At 54.5% G+C, this 23002-nt stretch overlaps 1 protein-coding gene across 2 annotated transcripts in view; it reads left to right on the top strand.

The window, feature by feature from the left end:
• The first annotated feature begins 659 nt into the window (after positions 1–659).
• Positions 660–23002, top strand: part of SLC24A4 (solute carrier family 24 member 4) — a 126900-nt gene continuing 104557 nt past the window's right edge. For both annotated transcript variants that reach the window (XM_037130255.2, XM_037130254.2), the window contains exons 1-2: positions 660–1450; positions 3336–3443. In XM_037130255.2, coding sequence (XP_036986150.1) covers positions 1321–1450; positions 3336–3443 — 238 coding nt within the window. In that variant the 5' untranslated portion in view covers positions 660–1320. The remainder of the gene's footprint in view (positions 1451–3335; positions 3444–23002) is intronic.

Genomic DNA, 23002 nt, shown 5'->3' with positions numbered 1-23002 from the left:
AGAGGAGGGAAACAAAACAAAACAAAAACCCGAAAGCCTTGCGAAGCGGCAAGGCTCCAGAAGATCAGAAGCTCAACTCACAGCGGCGGGGCCGCAGAGCTCTCAGGTTTCTCTCTCTACCGCGTCTCCAGCGTCTGCGGGTCGGCCTTGCGCCCCGGCCGCCGGCTGCCCCGCCCGCCCGCCTGAGAGAGCCCCGCAGGAGCCGGTCCCGGCGGGCACCGGGGCTCCTAGGCTTGCTGCAAGCCTGTTTGCTCTGCTCGAGCAATTAATCTTCTCGTGCAGCACCCCCGGAACGGGGTCGGGTCGCCCGGGTGGGGGAGGGGAGGGCATGGGGAGCCTGGACAAGAGCGACCGCTCTACGGTAACCCTGTTCCCAGGGTCCCCGAGGAGCCATAACCTGTTCCTCTCTGCCGCAGCCGGAGAGGGCTCTAGAGGAAGGGAGGGCTCGGTTGGGCTCCACAGGGGCGGAGAGAGAGGGAAAAAGAGGAGGGCGATTATATTGGGCAGTAGTTGAGCCTCCCGGGGGGGAGGGAGGAGCGCACGGGCGAGTGCGTCTTAGAGGAGGAGTACACGTGCGCCTCGGACGGTGAGAGGCGGGCGGGAGGGCGGGAGGAGGAGAAGGGAGGCGTGAGCTGCAGGCGGGAGGCGCCACGGCCTCGCAGACGCAGGCACCAGCAGCCAGAGAGAAAGTTCCCGTGGAGAGCTCGCCCCCGGAGGGCCGACGTTGAGGCTATCGTGGCGAGGATCGCAGGCCCAGTGTGTCCAGCCTGCCTTACCCCTGCGCGCATCGGGGCCGCCCCGGCTCCGCTGGTCGCGAAGCTAGGGAGCGTGGCTGGCCCGCTGCCGCCGCCAAACTTGGAGGAGGAGGATGCTGCGAGTGGGAGCGACGGTGCGGGGCGCGGGGGCGCACTGAGTGCTCCCCGCGGTCGGCCCCGGGCAAGGCAGCCACGGCTGCGGCCGCACGAGCCCGCCGAGCCTGAGCGACCAGGTAGCGGCTCCAGCGCGAAGACTGCGCCAGATCTGCAAGCCAGGGACGCCAGCGCCACCGTGCCGGCGTCGCCTCCTCGCCACAGAGCCGTGGTGCGCGGTGCGCGCACGCTAGGAGCGGGACTCTGAGCCACGGCCTCGCCGCGCGCCCACACTTCCCCTCTCCGCGCTTCCCCGCCGACCTTCCCCGAGGGTCATGAAGCTTTGGTCCGGAGACTCCGGCCTCTGAGCGGCGTGTTGTTTGCTCCAGCCGTAGCGCCGCTTACCCACAGACAGCGCTCGGCCTCTGAGGTTCCCTGTCTTCACCCAGCGACGGCACCCAGGCGCTCCGGGATGGCGCTCCCAGGTCTTCTCCGGCCACACAAAGTTCGCGGGAGGCGAGAGATGCTGCCGCAGCAAGTTGGCTTCATGTGTGCTGTGCTGGCTCTGGTGTGCTGTGCGTCCGGCCTCTTTGGCAGCTTGGGTAGGTGCCGGCCGCCCCAGGAGTTGGGGGGTTTGGGCTGAGAAGCCGCGGGGCAGCTCCAAGATGTCTTCCTGTTCTTCCCCGTCAGGTGGGTCCCAAGGGTTAGCCGGGCAGGTGGAGCACACCTGGGAGGGCAGATGTCGACGCTCCGAGCTGTGGCGCGCGTTCCCCTGAGACGCGCGCGAGGCCTCTGGGGTCTCAGGACACGGTTGTAGGGCTGTGTTACCAAGACGAAGACCAGAACCTCTGGCCCCTTGGTGCCACAGTTGTGTCTCTGGAGTGCGCCGGGGAGGGGCAGCGCAGCGGGGGTCCAGATAAGGATTCTCTAGATGTGGGGCGGATGAAACCAAATGGTCCGCTCTCCTATTCGCAGCGAAGAGGGTTGTGCGCCGCGCCCCTTCAAAACCCGTATTCAGAAGCTGTGAATTTCGTCTCCGCCCTCCTCTCACCTCCACCGCTGTCCAGAAGCGTCCTCGTCAGACCCTGGAAACGCTGGGGCGGTATGTCCTCTCGGGAAGGTTGCTGCTTTGTTTCAGCATCACGCTGTCAACTCCTCTGAATCCCGAGGGTGCGAGAGCACTGGTGTCTGGGGCAGGATCCACACTCCTTCACCCTAGAAGAGCCCCAGGGGTTTGAAAGTCCCCGAGAATATGCAAATCTGAGGTGGAGAGAAGGAGAAACTTACCAAGAATGTCTAGTGGGGAGGGGGACTGTGGGGGGGCGGAATGTGAGCCCACGTGGAATCTTCGGAAAACGTTCACTTGGCTAACACTGCCTTTTTTAATGGGATGCTGTGGGCCCTCTGCTTTTGTTTTTCACACTTTAAAAAGAATGAAAGAAATGCTGGTGATTTAGCATCTTAGACATGGAGATAAAGCAGCAGTGCCTTCCTGAGCAGGTAGAAGGGACAGTTTAGAGAGGTTTGTAAGTGAGAAATAGGTAAAAATTAGATGGAACGTGATTACTCTTTTAAAATACTGCCTTTCAAAATCCAAACTTTGTGATTGAGGATGTAAGGTTAAAAACTGCGGCTGTTTCCAACAGAAAACCATAATGGTTACGTGAACGTCTTAATACCTGGTGTTTTGCAGTTGGGCGAGTCATCATGTTCTTTTTCCCCTCAATTACACACCAGAAATAACAAAATACCTACAGGCTCTTAGATGTCAGCATTATAGAAGTGTTATTACCCAGTTGAAAAAGCTTACGCATTGGGAGAGGTAAATGAATACTTTCACAGTGAGAATCACCTGCGTTTGCTGGGAATGGCCTTTTGGAGTTTAAGTCTATTCCGTCCCCGCAATCACCCCTGTGCCTCAGTTTGGCCCTGGGTTACCAGTGGGCTCAGCACCACCTGGGAGCTTGTTAGTGACGAGTGCCATGTCCCAGCCTAGACCTACTGAATCACAGTGTGCATTTTAACACGGTCCCCACATCATTCATGTGCACATTTAAGGGCGAGACCCCACTGGTCTTCTTGCCCTGCTAGCTGGCTTACTATTTATCTGTAGGTCCTCCAGAGCGGGCACACCTGAGCATCTTTACTGGACGAGAACCTAATGGCCACTTAGCTGAGCCTTTTGTTGCACCTGTGAGGGGCTAGGGACTGGGAGATGGTGACCAAGGTCAGCTCACATGCTGACCCACCTGGGACTGGACACAATGAACTAGAGCTAGGAAACGTTGCCATGGGTGGTATTTATTGTGCTTCCAGCCATTGTCTCACTCCCCGGAGGTGGCTCCAACTCATCAAAGGGGGCTGCGACTGCGGTTGACGCAGCTAAGTAAGGTCGTTGTGAGAACTTGACACAGCTAAGTAAGGTCGTTGTGAGAACACAGGCACCACCTTGACTCAGTGGTGTCTGGGACTTGATTTCCAATCCAGGGCACAGACCTGCTTCTGCAAGCAGACATCTACCAGACACGTGGAAAAACAGAAAACTGATGGCGCCGGTGAACGGGACGCAGACAGCCAAGAACTGCACAGACCCTGGTGAGAAACAGATTCGCCGCCCTCTTCCTCCCCACCCCACCCCCACCCCGGGGAATTGTCTGGGCCTGGGGATGGGGTTACAGCCAGAGTTGGGGAAAATGTTTTATGAATGTAGGTGCAAGGGTAGCCATAAAGCATTTCAAGGTAATGTACACATGTTAATCAGTTATGCTGCTAAGCAACTCGAGTACTTTCTTAATCCAACAACCAAAAGGGTCATGTTCAAGAGTTTTACATTTTTGTCCGTCTCAGTGCTCCTGAGCTCCGTGTTTCCCGCTCACTCCATTTCGTCGGCCTGAGTGTCTTTTTCCTTCCCTTTCGCTCACTGCACCCATTTGCTAGAGCTCTGGGGGGCAGCACACCCCGCTGCTCTGGCCAGTGGCACTTGGGGGTGACCTGTCAGTAGGTCAGATAATGCCAGGGCAACTACAGGGGTGGGACCCTGGGGTGCTGGGCCCCTCCGCTGGAATGGGAGTTCCTGGGGTGTTGCCCCAGCTTGGGGAGATGAATTCCACTCACCTTGGCAGTCAGTTCTGGTGCTCCTTCTAAGACTTCTGCAAAGGGGTGGGGAGCGGTCAGAGGCTCTGGGGACCCAGAGAGGACACCCTGTCTGTCATCCTGCCACAGGCAGGGTTTGCTAAAACAGGGGACGATGATTCTCTGGAGAAGAGATTATGCCCCTGGCAGGCATGGAGGTGAATGGAAACCGCCCAGACCTCGGGCGGGGCAGCCTGGACTTGATCTCTGGTGCCAGCACTTGGTGGTCTTTGTGGGAAGGACCCAGTGGGGCGATGTGTTTGGAAGCCCTTTGGGAACTACGAGGTCGTGTTGTGGGTGGGTCCCCCTTGGCTTTTCCTCTGCGTTGTTGGGTGAATCACACAACCTTTCCAGGTCTCTGCTTTCTTGCTGGCTCCGGGGTTGGGAGAAGCTGGTGGCAAGGCCCAGCGCGGGGCCGTGTGTAAGAGGAGATGGAGCAGGAGGGCAGAGGCGCAGGGGTGGATGGAGGCGTCGCATGGCTGCATTTTGCTGGTCAGGAGACACTGGGGAAAGACACATGAGTTGCTCACAGTCACAGAACATGTGAGTGGGGAAGCCGGCATCGGAGCCTGGGCCTGTGTGACCGAAGCCTTTGGTTCCGCGTGTCCAGGGCCTCCCCTCAAAGCCTGCTTTCCACACCGTCCACTTCCCTTGTCTCAGATCCTTCCGAAAAGTACGTGTGGGCATGGAGCACAGGTGAGTGCAGCTTGCAGAGAAGCAGCTGGGAATCCCTTTGAACTTTGCACTCTCACTTGCCCCGGTGATGCAGCAGTAGCCGTGTGGTCCCATCACCTAACTGTCTGCAGCACACCTTCTGTCAGGTGGAATGGAGGTGGTGCAGGTGCCGGACTGACTCCCGAACACGGGCCAGGCCGTCCTATCGCTCTAGCAACCTGAGATGCTAAGTTAGCACCATCCATGTGGGGAGCACTGAGCTGGTCTGGCAGGAGAATTGGGGTTCAGCATTTTTGACTGGTTTCTAGCTCACTGGCACCCTGGCCTTGGGCTGGCTGTGCCCGCCTCTCGTGACTTGTCGCATCGAGTCTGGGCACGCCGGCTCAGGCAGGCCCATTTCTCAGAGTCTCGCGTGCCCTGCTGTTTCCTGCACCTTCAGAGTGCGCTCCGACCACAAATGACTCCTCCCGCTGCACAGCACGCGGTCCTGTTGGAGGGAGACCTGGACTTGCCCCCCCAAGGGGAGGAAGAGGGAAGGCAATCTCCAGAGCAGTGGTTAACATCTGCGTTACGCTTTGTGGCGACTGTGTCAGGAGTCGGCCCTGCGCATAGAAGGGACTCGGTAAATGTTGGCCGAATGATGGAATGAATGTAGTGAATATTAGGTACTTTCATTCTTACAGTGTTTCTGCAAAGGGGAGGAAGACGAGGCTCAGAAGTTTGGTGACTTCTAAGCTCTCGTGACTGGCAGGAGGATCCCTGGTGTTCTGGCTCCAGTGCACCCCCTCCACACACTGCATCTGCCCCCCAACCCCACCGCATGTGCCCCAGCTGTCCCGCCAGCCCATGTGGGCTGAGGCCTGGCTTCCCTCCCAGCCCCTGGTCTCTGGGCTGGGAGAACCCCAGCCTCCATCCTGTTTCACAGGCATGTGGACACACCTGCTGTGTGTGTCCAGCCCTGGGGGGCAGCCAGTGGGGAGCACGAGCAAGGGTGAGAGGCAGCCCTTGGTATCAAGCAGCTCATGTGGTGGGGAGAGGGCATGCGCTCTGGTGCCTCCTCCCTGGCTCAGAAGGGCACTGATCCCATCACAGGGGCCCCCCACCCATCTAATGACCTCATCTAAACCTAATGACCTCCCTGAGGTCCCACCTCCGACTACCATCCCAGTAGGGGCTTCAACACAGGAATTTTGGGGAGGCGCAAACCTTCAGTCTGTAGGGGAACCAAGGAGTTTCCCACACATCTCTTGGTGGTGGCGCCTGGAGTGTTTGAAGACAGTGGCAGCTCAAACCAGGCCTGTAGGTGACAAACACCGATGCCCGGCCCTGGCCCCAGCTCTCGAAATCAGAACCAGTGATGGGTGCATTCTGTGGCCAATTTTTGGAGCTTCTGGGAAACTTGCTTACCTGCCCCCCCACCCCAGATCCTCCATGGCAGGCTCCTCCTCGCCACTGCAGTGTCCCCAGGCCTTCCCTGGACGTCCAACCCACAAGTAGTCTCTGTCTATTTGCAGGGAAGAGCTCTAGCCATTGTTCTATGGCTGGTTCACCTCCCCCAAGTAAGATGTGAAAGGCGAAATTCTTGTTTGCTTTTCCAGTATGGGCCTCCTTTACGGAAGAGGTGGGTGGTAATTGAATCCACTGCACAGTGTTGTTAGAATTAAACAAGTCAACACCCACCAAGGGCTACACACATCCATGCTCAGACCCCAGCTTTCGCTCTCATTCCTTCCCTGCCCCCTTACTCGGGAGGTGCTGGGGAAACCATCCGCCAATCAAACCTGGAGAGGAAGAGTGAAGAAGTCAACATCTTGCCGAACACTGTTTCTTGTCTTCAGGAAACCATTGTCTGGTTCTCATTTTTTTTTTTATCTTTTGAGGATTTTGGGGGCTGGAGCCTTGTAGCACTTGCTGCTAAAAAGAATTTGTTCTTTGACTGGTGGTGTTTTATATCTTCACTCTTGCCTGGGTGGGCCTGGCTTCCCCCATTCTTACGCTGCCTCTGCCCCCACATCTGAGATGGAGTCAGTGGTCCGTCCTCCACTGTGTCACCTCGTTCATGTGCATCTTTGTCCTCTGTCCCCGTGTTCAAATAGAAGCAGAGAGACTGTTGTCATGGGGGGTGGCTTGCTTTTCCTCCTTTGGTTTTCCACTTTTCAGATATGTCTTTGGAACGCCCGCCGGGTGGCTGTGTCTTAGCTTGGGCCGCGGTGGGAAACACCATGGACCGGGTGCGTAAACAACAGAAACGGTGCATTTGCTCTCCCTTCCAGAGGCTGGAAGTCCGAGGACAGGGCTGCAGAGTTTGGGTTCTGGTGGGAACTGTCTTCCTGGCTTGCGCACTGGCACCTTCCTCGAGTCCAAGTGGAGGGGAGAGCGAGAGCAGGGAGGGGTCCGGTGTCCCTTCTCCGAAGGCTGCTAATCTCAGCAGACCGGGGCCCCACCCACCCGACCCATGTGACCTTCTAAAGGTTGCATCTTCAGATGCTATTGCTTTGGGGTTAGGGATTCAACATGAGCATTTGGGGTTGGGGCATAAACCTTGGTCTATCCCAGTGTCCATAGAAGAAGGGCTGGGGAGAGAGGACTGGGGGAGGGGTGCTTGAGACAGAGCTGAGGACGAGGCTGGTTGGTTCCCAGCATTTCGGGAAGCCAGAGGAGTTGGAGGCAGACGCTAGATGGAGGATCTCTTGTGGTCGGCTTGGTTCCGGTCTGACCAGGCTGTGCCAGGACTGACGTAAAAGGCCGTGTGTGTGCGTAGAGGGGAGCGGAGACGAGGGGGGGGGCAGATCCTGTGCATAGGAGTTGGCGGTGAGACTGGGGGAGGAGGAGGAGAGAAGGGCATGGAGGAGGCGCCCACCTCAGCAGCGCATCTCTGTGGGCGCCCCGGTGTGGGGAGCAGAGGTGCAGAAAGCATTAGGAGGAGGAGGAGGGGACCCAGAGCGGCAAAAGGTTCACCAGGACCCGTGGGCGTGGAGGTGAGGTGCTGCCGGCAACAAGACTGAACGAAGGCCTGTGCAGGTGCTGCTTCGGCAGCCTCAGGAGACACGTCCCATAGCCCAGGTCTCAGAGTTGTCGAAGTAAATCCCGGGCTGGAAAAGCAGGCGTCGACCTTGCCCTTCACCTGGAGGCAGGGGGATCAGGGTTCAGTTACTGTCCCAGAAGGTAGCGGCAGCGCTCCCACCCTGGGGAGGGGGTATCCTGGGCAGGACAGCCTCCAGAGAGCCAGGTGGCTTCTTGGGGAGAGAGTCACCAACCCCCATAGTGGTTTATGGGGTAGTGACAGACTGGCAAATGGAGGCTGATGAATAGCAGTTCATCGTCAATGTGATCCTCTGCTGTGTTTTGGGGGCGGGGGAGAGGTGAGGCTACTGTACCTTGGGTTGAGTGGCTTGACCCTCCATCTGACTTCCAGTACTGGCTCTGCCAAGATCCCGCCTGGCATTTGGGGAATCCCTCCCTACCTTCCTCCCTCCCACTCAGCTCCACAGAACGAGATGGCACTGGATAAGTACAGAATTCCCAGTGGCCAGAAGAAGCTCCTGTCCCAGCAAGCACCAGCTCTTCCTGGAGACGCAGCTTGACGTGCTGAAGGCAGCTGTATGGGTCGGAGTCCTGGCTGCCCCTTCCTAGCTGACCGTGTGACCTTGAGCAAAGTCAGGATCCTTAAGCTTCAGCTTTTCTCTTTTTATAAAGGGAGCGTAACGGCAGTTCCCACCTGTTAAGCCATGTGGCGCATAGAAGTATTAAGGCGTGCCTAGCACATGAGAGCTGCTCATCGACGTGCTGATGGCTTACACCAGCTGTGAGCGGGGGCCGTTCTCAGTGCCTTCCACACATTCATTCACTTGCTGCTCATTAACAAGCCCACGGGTAGGTGCTGTTAGGGTCTCCATTTTGCAAGTGAGGAGAAGAAGACCAAGGAGATTAAGTAGCTGGTCCAGGATCACCCAGCCAGCAAGAAGCAGAGCCAGGTGTGTGTGTGTTTTAACTGAGGCTTTATTTTCTTTTTAAAGCAGTTTTAGGTTTACAGAAAATTGAGCAGAAAATTCAGAGTTCCGACATTACTTCCCCCCACCCCCAGTCCCTTCTGTCATTAACATCCTGTCGGTGTGGTGTCGATGTTGCAGTCGACGGCCCAGTATTGATACATTATTAGTGCTGAAGCCCATAGTTTACATCAGGATTCGCTCTTGTGTTGACACATTGTATGAGCTTTGATAGGCGTGTGACAACATGCGCTCACCATTGCAACGTCAAACAGAATCATTTCACTGCCCTCCAGATCCCCTGTGGAGCCTTTTAATTTGAAGGTGAGCCTATATCCTTACCTGTAATTTTTAATAAATGGGGTAGATGATGAGGACACTGACCGCCTCTCCCAGCCTCCGCCCCTGCCTGGGCGCCCCTGTGAGAAATGGGGACTGTCTGTCTGTCCATTGCAGCAGCGAACATCCGTGTGGGCCTGCGTCTTGGTGTGTTTCTAATACTGATTTGTTTGCAATCAAAGCTATTTTTTCCCTTTATCCAAACTATTGGGGCCATCTGCTAATGATCCCTCCTCCTTCCCGGGCCATCTGCTACCCCCAACTTCCAGATGCTCCTCTCTTGGCGCAACGTGGGCCTCGCGCAGCCCAGAAAGCACCCACCCGGCTTCCTCTTGAACTTGGAGGGACGCTCTTCCCTGCAGTAAAAGTGGAAACTATTAAGCATTGCCATGTGTTGCCTTGGGTTGGAGAGATCCTGCCGTTCAACTCCACAGAAACATCAAATGCTTGAAAAGGTTTTTATTTTATTAAACATTATTGATGAGGCCACGGGGGGCATAGAATTTTACAGCAAAAAAAGTGTTGGAAGAATTTAATTTCTCCTGAAAGGCAGTGGTGTCCCCCTGGGGAAAGAACAGAAAGTCACTGTGTAGCTGAGAGGCGAAGGAACTCTCTGCCCAGCATGTCACTCCCTCGTGGCCCCCAAAGCAAAAGCGCTCAGCCTCCGGGCCTCCAGCTGGCTTTGCTGGTGCAGCTCAGGGCGGGGCTGCAGCCCGGGTCTCTAGGTAATGGCCCGGGAAATGAAACGCAACATGCTGCCCTCAGTGTCTACTCCCCCGCACTGTGCTGGACCTGGAAGCTGGAAGGGACCCCGTGCCTGCCGTGGAAGGGGGGAGTGCACGTCAGGTTGGGGTGCACAGGCGGAGCTTGAATAACAGAGCCGCCATGGCAGGTACCCCTGGAGCTGCGCTTTTCACCCAATGCGCCACAACAATGTTTAAAACATGTAACACCTGACTATTTAGTCTGGGGCCCTGACCTCTTTTTTCTGAGACTGTCAAATAAAAAAGTGGCAACAGCCAACACAACAATAGCTTTCTGGTGTGAATGAATCAAAATTATATCTATTTTTTTTTCTGTCAGATCGCCAAAAATACATGTTTTGGGGTGCTACAGAATTTTAGTGATTAGTTTATGTGTGCCATGAGATAAAAAAACGGAAACTTGCTACTCTGGAGGAAAGAGCTTGTGGTGCAGGGCAAGGGGGCCTCCCTGGAGGAAAGGGCACCTTGAGGAGCGGGAGGTGGTGGACGGAAGGACCTTCCAAGCAGCCGCCCAGTGCCTTTGGAAGTGCTCCCCAAGAAATCCGAGCAGCACCCCGACCTGGAGCGGCACTTAGTAGCAACCTGCGTCTCAGCTCATTGGCTGTCCCGGGGGAGAGAAAACAAACACTGAAGATTACCACACACAATAGTGAGTAATTAGGCTTTGGGGATTTAGCACGGAGTCAGCGCTCAACAGGGTATGGCTGAATCAGATTACTTTGTTGGTTTTGTGTGGTTGTGTGTTTTTTCTTTCTTTTTTTTTTTAAGCAGAAGGAGCGGGGCTGGAAATGGAGGGGGTGCTGACCCAGGATGAAGTTGGCAGACTAGTTGACAGTGGTTCTGCTAAGCCACAGAGTAGGGTGGTCACCCCAGTTCACAGGCAGTGCTGGGCCCAGTGAGAGCTCAGGGCGGATCGAGGTTCTCCTGAGGGTGGTGTTTGCTGGCCTTTGCCCACTAGCCAGTCAGCTCCCGGAGGGCAGCAAGGTGCCCCCGGCCTTCTGGGCTCTGTGGCTCAGCATAAATGGTGGTAACTGGATGGACAGGTGCCCTCACACTCCCCGCAGGGAGCTGTGACCCACAAAGCAGCTGTCGTGTCCCTGGCTGTCCATTCTAGCCTGTGACGGCTCGGGACACTCAGGCTAGGAGGGATTAAGGGTTACAAGCTTCAAGAGTTAAGAACATGGACTCTAGGACCAGACTGCCTGGGTTCCAGTCCTGCCTCTGTCCTTCCTTGCTAGTTACTTGACCTTGAACTAGTTACTTTACCTTCTAACCTCAGAGAAGGGGCAGGGTTTGTTTTGTTCACTGGCGTATCCCAAACTCTAGAACAGTGTGTGTGCACACACAAGTGTGTGTAGGGGCCCTTGCATGTCCTTCCTCACGGGGTTGTGAGCACTTGATGTGTTAATTCGAGTACGGTGCCTCAGGAGTGCCTGGCGCGGAGCAAGCACTCTACAGGCTTTTGCTGCCGAAACGATCTCTGAAAGATGACTTCAACTGTAACGTGACAGTCTCCGTTTCTGGAACTGGCCTCTGATGAGGGTGAGTTGTGTTAAGTGCAGTACTTGCTGTATTTGAGTTAAAGTTAAAAAGGAACATCTGGACTAGGTTTGCTTGTTATCAAGTCTTTGAGGCCAAGAAGCTGTTGACGTTTTACGTGACTGATGCTGAGACTGCCCAGACCATGTGGGCTGGTGTGTGTGTGCTTTCTAAATCCGGTCTTTCTGTCGGTGCCGCGGGACCTGGTGAACGCGGTCTGGAATTTGGAGACCAGAGTTCGGGTTCTGGCCCCGACACAGGGTCTGCTATTTTGCGAATGTCACTTTGGCTATTGGCTGTCGGGAGCCCTGGTCTCCTGCCTGTGAAATGGGCTTGATGGTGATGATGGTGTTTATCATACAGGCCTTTAAGTGTTAAGTGCAAAGTGCTGTGCAAACATCATTATTGTTTGCAAAGGGACCGATGCCTATCCCTTTGAAAAACGTGCCTCCATTCTCGTGAAATGGAGAAAATCGGTTATTCGGGGCTTTGTGGAATCAATCATAAAACCAAAAATAGGATTTGGCGAATGCATTGTGCTTGGCTCGTGCGCAGCAAAGGGCCCGTCAGTCTCTGGCGAGAACAGAAAGATGAAGCTCATTTTAGATCGTCTTCCCAAATACCAGCTCCTAGGAACGAACTCACCATCAGCTTATCTCATTTCACACTGTAAATGTCGGACTCTGGATCCCATCATACACGCCAAGTTTAGGGACCAGTTTCAGTGGGGCTGATCCCACACCAGCTGGTTCAGCCCTGAGCCTAAGGCACGTATTGTTAAAATAACTCCGCGTATGAACCAATGCCCCCGTCAGGAGGCCTCCCGGAGCCGGTTCTCTGCACTCGGCTAGGAAGCCATTCGTGGGTTTATTACTTGGTTTCCGGACCGAGGCTGTAACCACATCTGCTGGGCCTGTAGGGAAAGTCAAACGGGGCTGCATGTGGACCCTGCATCCGGGGAGGTTTGAGTCTAGTCAAGGGGGTCAAAATCTGCAAAAACCTGTAACTCAGTGGGGTGGGGGGAGGGGTGTGTAACGTGCTGTAATGCTGGAGGTAAGAACAGAAGGGGACAGAGAAGTCCTAAATGTCAGGATCGAGAAGAGCGTCCCATTGAAGGGGGCACTGAGGAGGGAGATGTGACATTTTACAGGTAAGGATGGCATAGACACTCCCTTGCTGAGCCTCGTGACAGTCCTGTAGGGGAGTGGGAGGTGATATTATTATTGTGACTGTACCCATGGTCACAGGATGCAAGTAGACACGGTGGTGTCAGAAATTTGCCCCAGTCCTCCTAGCTAGAAATTGGCCGAGCTGGGATTCGAACTTGGGCAGCTTGGCCCCAAGGCTTGTGCACTTTGGGGGAAGAAGAAGAAGAAGGGTCCCGGGGCTGCTGGGTAAGCGTGGGACGCCAGGCGGGTGGTGGGCCTACAAGGCGAGGGGTCCTGCAATGAGCGTGTCTTGGACCGAGAGCCTTTTGGACTCTGCCCTGTAAGTGGCAGAGGCTGTGGGTGGTCGCTGAGCGGCTGTGTTGTAGGAAGGTGACTGCTGGCAGTGTAGGGGTGCCTTCCACTGAGGTACATGAGAGTTTTTAGCATGAACTTTATAAAGCCAGAAAAAAGTGAAGGCAGAGCAATTGGGAGCTCCTGACTGAGGCAAAAGTGATAAGGCGTTGGATGTGCGAGTTGAGAGGTGGGAGTTTCCGTTCTGATCGCAGGTGCAGTTACGTCGTCCACAACGCCACAGTTACCCGGGATGGGGGGCAGGGAAGCCCCCCTTCCTTCCTTTAGATTTGGACCCCTCTCTGGGGAGCTTCATCCAAGAAGATCCCTGCAGCAGTCCCAGTGGTTGGCTTCTATCCTGAGTTTCCTATGCCAAAGTACAGATCAGACACTCCTGGGGCATTGTGAGTGGGCCACCAGTGGAGGGAATCCCTGTCCTCGGTGAGCCTGCAGGTTAGAGGAGAAGGTAGACTTGTAATGCCCGAGGGTGACCTGGATGACTCGCCAGAGCCTCGCGTGGCGGGAAGGCGGCACGAGCCAAGCACGCGGCATTCAAGCTGCACTTCGACGCTAGTGGGCATTTGCTGGGCGGGTGGGGCGTGAACGGCATTCCTGGCGTTGGATGTGGCAACTGCAGAGACAGGATGGGAAGAGAGAGCCTGACCAGATCGGGAGGTGGTGTCGTTTTCAGCCGGTCTTAGACTGGGGTGCCTGGGCGGGTGTGGTGGGCCCTGCGGCTGCATGGTGCCCAGTGCCGGGCATGCCACTCTAGTGGCTGGGCCTCTGTCTGGCTGCTGTGGGCTTTTAGGAGTAGGAAGATTGCTCTCACCTCTCCAGGAACTGCTTACCTTTCCACCCATGTGGGAGGCCCGCGGGCACCTGCTGGGCGGGGGGAGGGGCTGAAGGGGTGACAGATGCTGCTTTTGCCCTGGGAGAGGAGGCGGCATGGCTCACTATGATACCCGTGACCCTTCTGCACGTTGCCTGGCATGTAGGCATACCCCACTCATTACACTTTTGTACCAGCAGGGCCCGATCCCCACAGGATTTTGCAGAGGCACCAATGCAGAGGCTTCTGCTGCTGTAAGCAGCATGCAGGCACTGAGACAATACCGTAGGGAGGAGTTATGAAACAGAACACTGTGCGTGCATGCAAAAGATAGACTGTGGCTCTCTCTCTGGGGATGGCCAGTGCCCAGAGCCTCATCCTGGTTTCCTTCCTGCCTCCCTTCACCGCGCTGATGAGCAGGCCAGGGGATAGCGGAGCCTCATCCTGAGAGAGGATTCGTGTTCTCGCATGGGCATCGGGCAAGCCGGCAGCAGCCCAGCCTCCCTGTGCGGCCTGGGAGCCTTTGTGTCTTACCTTATTTGGAGAGGAAGAGCTAGGGTGGGTGACCAGGGTCACGCTACATGGAATGCCCTCTGCCGAATGAGCTTCTGTGAGACAGCTGATGACCGTGCCTGCCCGTGGGGTGTGGACAAAGCCCTGAGTGGGCACGTGGGTCATTCAGGACACAATTCACAAGACGTGGATGACAGCCAGGAGTGGGAGTCCCTGCGCAGATAGGCCAGTCTGCAGCCCGGAGAAACTCAGTGCCAGAAGGAGGTGGAAACTCCCCGGAGGTCCTCAGGAGTGTTGATAAAGGCGATTAATGGAGTGGATAGAATGACTTCCAAGCAAAGATTAGGGAAGCTAAGTTGCTCTGGCTTATTAGCTGAGCCTCTGTGAAAGGGGCTGTGTGTAGACCGGGACTGGAGACCGGTTTGCACTGATTCTCCTGGTGGTGGGAGGCTGCACCTGGGGAGCCTTCAGGTGAGGGAGGGGCGGAGCCTGGGGGCAGGGTTCTCCCCTGCCTCTTAAGGAACCCGTGGCTTCTCAAACAGGCTCCCCAGGAAAATGGAGGGGCACCCCTCACCTGGGGTATTTTGATTGGACAGGACAGTGCCCTGGGGGGTTTATAAGAGGGGACCTGTGCTGGCCAGCAGAGTAGCTGGGTGGGTATTGCATCTTTTCTCTAATTTCTGGGTGATTCTTCTACGGGCCTCAGAGGGGGAAAGCCCTGGAAAGAATTGCTTTCAGGTCCCTTTGGTCATTTAAACTGTGCTCGTTTTTCCTTCGTTGGCGCAGGTCCCAATGTGGTGTAGTGTGACCAGTAGCTAAGTGACTTGAGGGCTTTGGCATTAGGGGGAAGAGTACAGAAGCGGGGCGGGGGCTGGCATCTACCTTGCAGACCACATGCGCCGGGAGGGAGCTCCCCAGGAATACTCAGCTTCTCCCAGTAGAATGAGAAGGCACTGGCTCAGGTCATGGCTCAGCGCCGTGCTGCCCCTTCTTCCTGAGCCCAGGGTCACCTCGGACCTTGTTAAATGCAGAGGCCTGGGGCAGGACTCTTGACGCTCTGCATTTCCAACAAGCTCCCGGTGGAATGGGTCTGCTTCTCTGGGGACTGTACTTTGAGAAGTGAGAGCACAGAGTCCTCCTGACGTGGGTTTGGGTCCCGGCCCTGCCCATGAGCTGTGTGGTCTTGGGTGAATTGTTGGGTTGGCCATAGGTTCATTTGTTTTTTTCCATAAGACTGCTCTAGTAGTGCATAGTTGTCTTGAATTTCATTCGAAACAGCTTCGTTAGATCGCATCGTGACAGCTGTCATATCGCTGTGCATTTTTAAAAAACTTACCAACATGGGCGAATTTTTGAGCAGCCATTTTAATATTGAAGATGGAAGAAAACATGCAATGCTTTCAGCATATTATGCTTTATTTTTTTCAAAAGAGGTAAAAATGCAACTGAAACACAGAAAGAGATTTGTGCAGTGTGTGTAGAAAGTGCTGTGACTGATCGAACGTGTCAAAAGTGGTTTGTGACGTTTCTTGCTGGAGATTTCTTGCTGGACGATGCCCCATCGTTGGGTAAATCAGCTGAAGTCAGTGGTGATCAGATTGAGGCATTAATTAAAAATACTCAGTGTTATACCACATGGGAGACAGCCAACATACCCAAAATATCCAAATCAATAAAGTTTTGGGTGAAAATGAAAACGGTGTCATTTGTTTTACAGAAAAAAAACCATGCCAACTTTTGGGCCAATCCAGTACTTGGCCTCAGTTTTCCCCATCAGTGAAATGGGGTTTGTAGTACTCACTGAGCAGCACGAAATGAGGTCAAGCGTGCCAGCTGTTTTGCCTACTGCTGTGGCTGCCACATAGCAGAGCTTGGTGAGAGAAGGCTCGTGCTTAGCGGTCGGTCCAGCATTCGCCCAGCGGCTTCGGGGAGTTCTGGTCCACGGTGTGTCTGCTGCCCCGCCGTCTGCCATCTCCCCCTCTGTGAAGCTTCCATGGGAAATGCTCAGGTCTGCCTCTAGTGGGCGCCAGTTGGGCCCCAGTAGCATGGTCATGTTTTGAGACAGTCCGCAATAAAAGTAAAGAAACATTTACACTTAAAAACCATTTTTTTATGGTAAAGCACGCATAACAAAATTTACTATGTTAACCATTTAAAAGTGAAGTGCCGCTGTGGTTTGGGGGCACTGAGTAGGTTCCCACTGTGTGTAGCCATCACCTCCGTCCGTGGCCAGGACTCGCTGCATCTTGCTGAGATGAAACTCCGTCCCCGTGAAACAGTTACTCCCCACACCCCCTGGTGAGCCCCTTGGCCTTGGGTTTCAGTGAATCCAGCCCGTGTTGACAAATGTGGCTCTTGTCTACCTCTGCTAGGGAGGTGGGCAAAGATCCTGTCTGCAAGGAGGATCTTTGCAGGAGGCAGGTCACGCCCACCCGAAACCACCAAGGGTGCCTTTCAGTGCCCAGAGTCAGACCTGTCTTACCAAGTGTATGGGGCTCAGTGCAGACTAGGTGAACCCTTCCCGATTTGAGGACAGTTTCTGTTTACAGGGGCCGGTAAGAGCACCACGTCAGCGGTTTCTTATCCAGGAAACTCACCACTGATCCTGCTTGTCACCTGATGGAGAGGTGGAATTTGGGTGGAGGACGCTGCCCCTCCCTGAGCCAGAGTTTTGCCCGGGCAGGACTTGACCTCAGGAGCCACGCTTTAGCGGTCTTCTGTCCCCATGTAATTTACAGGGTCTGGCGGTCTCGCTGCCCAATCTCACTTTGGTTTGATGTGTAATCATGCGGAAAGACTTAAAGGCATTTAAATTATTATTTTGAAAGCATACTGTGAGCTCGAGAAAAGGCGCCAAAGGTCTTTTGCACTTCAAGGTGAGTCTTCTGACTTAGCAGGAGTGGAGGGTACGCCCCTGGGGCCATGGTGGGGCCGATGATGTGTACTGGGGCTCCCCTGTCTGTTGGCCCCTGTCTCTCTCCAGCAGTCATGCCCTAGGAGTCACCTTTTGGGCACAATCTGTGCCTTACCTCGTAGTGTCCTGTGGCCTCTTTCCAGGAGTGGCTGGCAGACAAAGTGAGAAACAGTCTGCAGACTTTTCAAATTCACGGCCACTCTCCATTTGATTGGCTGATCATCACCAAGTCTGGCCAACCCCGAGGCCAGGTTTTCCCAGCCAGCTTCTCCCTGCCTCGCAGACTGATTGGGTTCTGCACTTGTACCTCTTCTGCCGCCTCCGGGGCTGAAGTCTGCTCAGCCTGTCTGCCTTTTCATTTATTTACTCATTTGTTTATTCATCCAAGCCGTCCAAGAACTTCTGAGGCGGGCACCACTTTGCCAGGTACAGATGAATCGAACCAAGGCTCACCCCAACAAAACAGCCCGGGAGAGAAGAGGACGCGTGAATCCAGATATTGGCAGGGCGCGCTGAGGGAAGGAACTCTGTTTCTGCCAAAAACATTTTTAAAAATCTCGAAAGCCAAATACAAATCTCTCTCTCCGTAAACTCACTCTCTCGCTAAATAAACATTGCTAACTATTCACCACGTGCAGAATCCCACGGGCGGGAGGGCCGCTCCGCTCTCAAGGATTCTGACTTACAATCCAACAGGGAAGCAAACCGTACGATCCCAGTGATTAAAATACTCTCCGGGGATAGAGGGACATTCAGGTTTCTGTACCTTCAGAGGCAGATGGAGCCATGTTGGGGCTCCGGGAAGCAAGAGGTTTCACCCGGGGGGCGGGGTGGGGGCTTCATGCAGGAACTGGTGAGGGTACAGACAGCCAGCCTCTGACCCTGTAGGTGGCGGGATTCACGTGGACCTGGGCCCCAAGGCAGGACTTCGGGGATGGCTTGTGTTACTACTTTTGCACTTCCAGACCTTCCAGTAGGGTAGGGGCATGACTGGCATTTTAGGGTGTTCTACCCATTGACTTTGGACATGGACACTTGACTTGCTCTGGCCATCAGCATAGGAGCAGACAAAGCTTACACTGTGAGCAGAAGCATTCACAGCTAACGTGTGTTTATGCCAGCTCTGCTTCTTGTCCCTTCTGTGTGAGGATGGCTCATCTTTCTGCCTGGTATCCAGAATGGGGAGACAGGAGAAGCGACCTGACTGCCAGCATGTGATGAGCATGAGGCGTGAATGTGCTGTATGCCACTGATGTCTCGGGGCCGTTTGTCACTGCACCATAACAGAGCTGACAGATGCATCTTAGAAGCAGAATGGTGCAGTTTGTTCACGTGTCGTGTTAAGTGAGGGGGAGACTTGAGGAAGGGAGATCCTGGAATCACGTGCTTCTGTTGTCCAGCCAGAGCTTGGGTTTCTCTCTGGGAGTTGGAGAAGGCTTTGGGGATGAGGACTGATATGATAAGGGACATGCTTTGGGAAGGTGACTCTGACCTCAGGGCAGAGTGTGGAACTGGTTCAGAGATGTGCAGGGACGCATGCAGTGCGACAGGAGGGCAGCGACTGTGGAGTGGAGAAAGGGTCCAATTTCAGACACTGTGGTCAGATCACAGGACGGGGCAGCTGCCTGCAGGTGAGTGAGGGAATGCGGCCCAGGGGCCCGGGAGGATACGGTCTTCCCTTTATTGCTTTGGCTGCCAGGAAACTCAAAAGTATTTTACACTTAAAAAAAATGTAATTATTCACTCCCTCTTTACTATTACTTCTCCACACTGTTACTTGGCTTTCAGCTTTTCACTCAGATGTCAACCCTTCCTGGAAGCATTTGTGCTGTAAAAATACTCTTAAAGAAACTAATTTAAGTGCTGCTCTGTCGGAGGTATGTGAACTCCAGTAGGTTTCACCCTCCTTGAGCTGCAGTTTCCTTGTTTATGAGGCGGAGACCACCCTAGCTTTGCAGGTTGGATGAGCTGAGGCGTCAGAAGCCCTTGGCACAGAGCCTGGCGCTGACACACTGTCAGTAGCGTTTTTATCACGATGGGGGCTCCAAGTCAGGGGTCAGAAGGCTCTTTGCTGCGGGACCCCTGCGCTGTGGGCTGGACCTGTGAAGGCTCAGGTGTGGCGGTGTTGCCGTCAGCCCGGTTGACCCTGGGCCGTGGGGTGCAGATGTTGCTCTAGGCCGTGGGGCGGGTTGGCAGCTTCCCGATTCCAGGTCCACGGGCCCCTTGCTCTGAACGCCCGCCCCGCCCCGCCATGGAGACTGCACAGTAATTACTTTCATGTGGTCCATCTCAGTTTTCGATTTGGGGCTTTTTCCTGAGATTCACACTAAGGCAACTGTTTCATCTGAGATCTGAAACCGGACCAGCATGCCCTCGTGTTTCCTTCTGATGTGCGTGGGGCAAATCCTTTTGAAGTGCCCTGTCCTAAGGGCTCCTGTGGTGAAGGCCCATGGGAGCCCAGGGCCACCAAGGCCCGGAGCCAGACTCCTGAGCACGTGGGACCATCACTACTGAGAACGTCGCCAGTGGGAAACCAGACTTTGCTAAAGGCGTAGCAGCTGCCCCGGCTCGTGCTCCGGAGGCTCCAGCCCTCAGCGAGGCAGCAAATCCTGCTGCTGGAGCCTCACAGAACAAAAGGGAGGAGGCTGATGTAAGGGAGGCTGTGAATTCCAACTCCCACGCCACAGGTTTTCCATGTGCTAGATAGTAAAAGCAATTGGAAGATGTTTGTAGACGGTAGAAGGCATACTCATTTTTGGTTTTATCCTTATTATTTATTTCTTTAAGTCCTCACCTGATGATATGCTTGTTGACTTTTTTTTAGAGACAGGAAGGCAGAGGGAGGGAGGGGAAGAGAGAGAAACCTCAGTCAGTCGCCTTCCGTAAATTCCCCTACCGGGAATTGAACCCACAGCCTTTTGGTGGACAGGACGGTGCTCCAACCAACTGAGCCACTCCGCTGCATGTTCATTTTCAGTTTTTGTTTTAATTACACTTTTTATTTTGAGATAATTACAGCATTACACACAGTTTTGAGAAACAGTACAGGGAGATTCCATGTTTCCTTTGTCGCCCCTGACTCCAGGCAACTATTTTGAAAAGCTGTGGCATATTATCAGAACCAGGATGTCAATATTGACAGAGTCCAGATGCAGGGCCCCCTGTGTTGCCGGGTTTGAGGGTGTGCCCCTGCCCCGGTCCGACAGGGCACGCACTCACCACTTAGCCTGGAAGGCATTCGGCCAAAAAGGGTCACTGAGGGCTGATCACGGAGCGGAGATGTGCCCAGGCTCAGGGTGAAGCACCTGTATAGGCAACCACTGCAGGCTTCTGAATGTGCCGGACCCTATCGAAGCCCCGGTATCTAGAAAGACAGGTAGATGCAGGGCCACTGAACTGACCACCCCACTTGCGTGACCACCTGCAGTTATGTTTTCAGGAGCTGCTAACAGGGGTGGGGGAGAGCCCTCTGCTCCTCGCACCCTGGCTACCAGGTTGTACAGAGAGCAGTCTGCCAGTTAAATTTGCCACGCCAGACGGACTGTGCGATCTCTCAGCCTGTCCACATGTCTCAAATGACCTTGCTTTCCGGGACAGCCCATGTCTAACACCCGTGTGCTAAGGACCAAGTCACTAGGTTACCAGGACACCAGCTCACTGTGCAGATGAGCAGAGTCCTGGATGTTGATGGGAAGTGGAGGCAGCTGTGAACTTTGCAGTTTGGCCAATCATCATGCTAAGTTATCACCCTGGGTGGGAATTCTTGATTGGGGTAAGTGACCTCCCCTAGAATTGAGCTGAAACCCCCCACCCCTTTCCCCACACACACTGCCAACCCCCCACTGTCTGTGCTGAAAGCTCAGAGTAATCACAGGGACCCTCAGAGGGGCCAGGACGGGCTGGGCTTCAGAGCGCCATCCGTCACCTGAGCTGCAGGACTCTGGGGCGGTTTTGTTTTTAACTGCTGTTTCCCTGTCCCTGAAATGGGGATAACTAGACCCACCCAGAGGGTAGCTGCGAAAGCTCAGTAAACGTTAGCTGCTGCTGTGTTAGTGGGAAACAATTGTTCGGCTTTCTTCCTCTTCTGGTATGAGCCCAACAGGGGCCCAATGGGCTCATTCTTAGGTGCCACTTCCCTTACTGGAAAGTCACTGGCTTAGTTGTAGTGGGAGTGAGAACGGTGAGTGTCGGGGTTCACAGGAAGGGGGAAGTGAGAATGGTGCGTGTCCGGGTTCACAGGAAGGGGGAAGGGAGCTGACATCTGAGCTCCTGCTATTTGATCAGCACTGTTGCAGGTGACAACAGACAAGAGTCCTGACCCACAGGGAGAAGTGGAGGGTCTGCCAGGGACCAGAGACCTTGAACGTGTGAAACCGGAAGAGCCGGTGTTCATGCTGCCTGTCACCTACCAGACCCAGTAAGCAGAGACAGGGGTTGAATCTCTATGGGCGCTTTCAGATGGCCAGCGATCTGAGAAGACGGTGGGTTTACATCCTAGCAGGGGGGTCTTATGTTTCCTTTCCTTTCGAACCAGCCTTTTTTATAAGGGGGGAACAGTGTAGGTAAGGGATTTGGAAGTCAGGAAAGAGGCTCATCAGTTAAAAGCTGCAGTTTAGCAGTTTCCCTAACATCCGTCCATCTGCTGACTTGTGTCTTTCTTTAACTGGGTCCTGTGTCCTATGTCCTGGACGGAGGGCTGTCCCTCCCTGGAACACAAGGGCTCGGATACCACCTTGATTGCTTACGGTCTCCTCTGGAGCACAAAGGTGAGCACTTTGCTCCGCTGGAGTCAGGGTGGGCCGTACCTGCAGTTCCTGAAACAATAGCTTTTTACATGCCTTAACTACTAGGCTGATTAACTACTATCTTAAACTAAAGTTGTCCGACTCTTGAGTTCCCCTGGCACAAGGAGTCAAGGGTGAAATTTGTACAAGTTCAAGCAGCAACAGAGCGTATTGTGGGGGTTGACCTACCAAGAGAAAGCTGTCCCAAAGCAGGGTTGTTTAACTTGAGACACACGAGACAAGTAGGAGTTGCTTAGGTGGAGAGAGATGGAAGAGACAAATGGCAGGTGCAAAGGCCCATGAGGCAGGGAAGAGCATGGTATGTTACAGCAACACAGGTGCACCTGGACCGTTTGGAGCAAAGCGACAGGGGTAAGCAAGGAGGTGGGAGACGAGGCTCGAGGTTGCAGGGACGTCGTTGGGTGGGACCTTGGAGGCCAGGGGACGGCACTTGAACTTAGATGGAGGGCTCTCTCCTTCCAGGGCTTTGCATTGCTGTTAGCGTAGACTGTGGGCTCAGAAGGTGGGCGTCAGCTGCGTGGCATTCTTGTTTTGCTGGTGAGGAGTTGAGGCTGTCAGCACAAGAAATGTCCAAACCTGCAGAGACTCCTTATGAATTTATGTGAGCCAAACTGACGACAATTGCCAGGAAGCAAAACCTCCAAAGACTGAGAAAGCACTGGAGAAGGGCAGTTTTGCAGTTCATTTTATGCATTAGAGTAAAAGGAAGAGACACGAGGAGGGTTACATAAAATCCAGTGGTGGTAGAATAAGGGGGCGGGAGAGAGCAAAGCGTGCGAGTCTCTGGGACTTGATGAAAAGCAAAGCAAAGCGGAGAGGCAGGTGCTTCTCTGACACTGGTGGGTACAGGATGGTTAACGTTTACAGCACATGGAGGTGGTGTGTGGGAAGCGAGATAGCACTGGGTCCTGTGGTCTCCTGCCCTGGTGCTGGGGTCTGGAAAGATCACTCTGACGTTTCAGAGGTATGTTGTCTTAGATGCACACAGACAGCAGTCAGGCTCGCTTAAGGTAGATTGACTTTTGTCAAGGAAGCTACGGGCCTAGAAGGTGACTACTTGCTGTGACTTGCTTTTAGTTAGGAATCTGTCTGTTCACAGCATCCTCTGTGGTTACCTTTAGGTCTGCCTCTGAGTCTGTGAGGCTGCTCTGCAGGC

The sequence above is a fragment of the Artibeus jamaicensis genome, unplaced genomic scaffold (assembly GCF_021234435.1).
Source record: "Artibeus jamaicensis isolate MK-2021 breed Jamaican fruit bat unplaced genomic scaffold, CSHL_Jam_final contig_444, whole genome shotgun sequence".
NCBI classification, from domain to species: Eukaryota; Metazoa; Chordata; class Mammalia; order Chiroptera; family Phyllostomidae; genus Artibeus; species Artibeus jamaicensis.
Note: the sequence above shows the minus strand (reverse complement) of the source record. Positions and strands in the feature narration are given on the sequence as shown.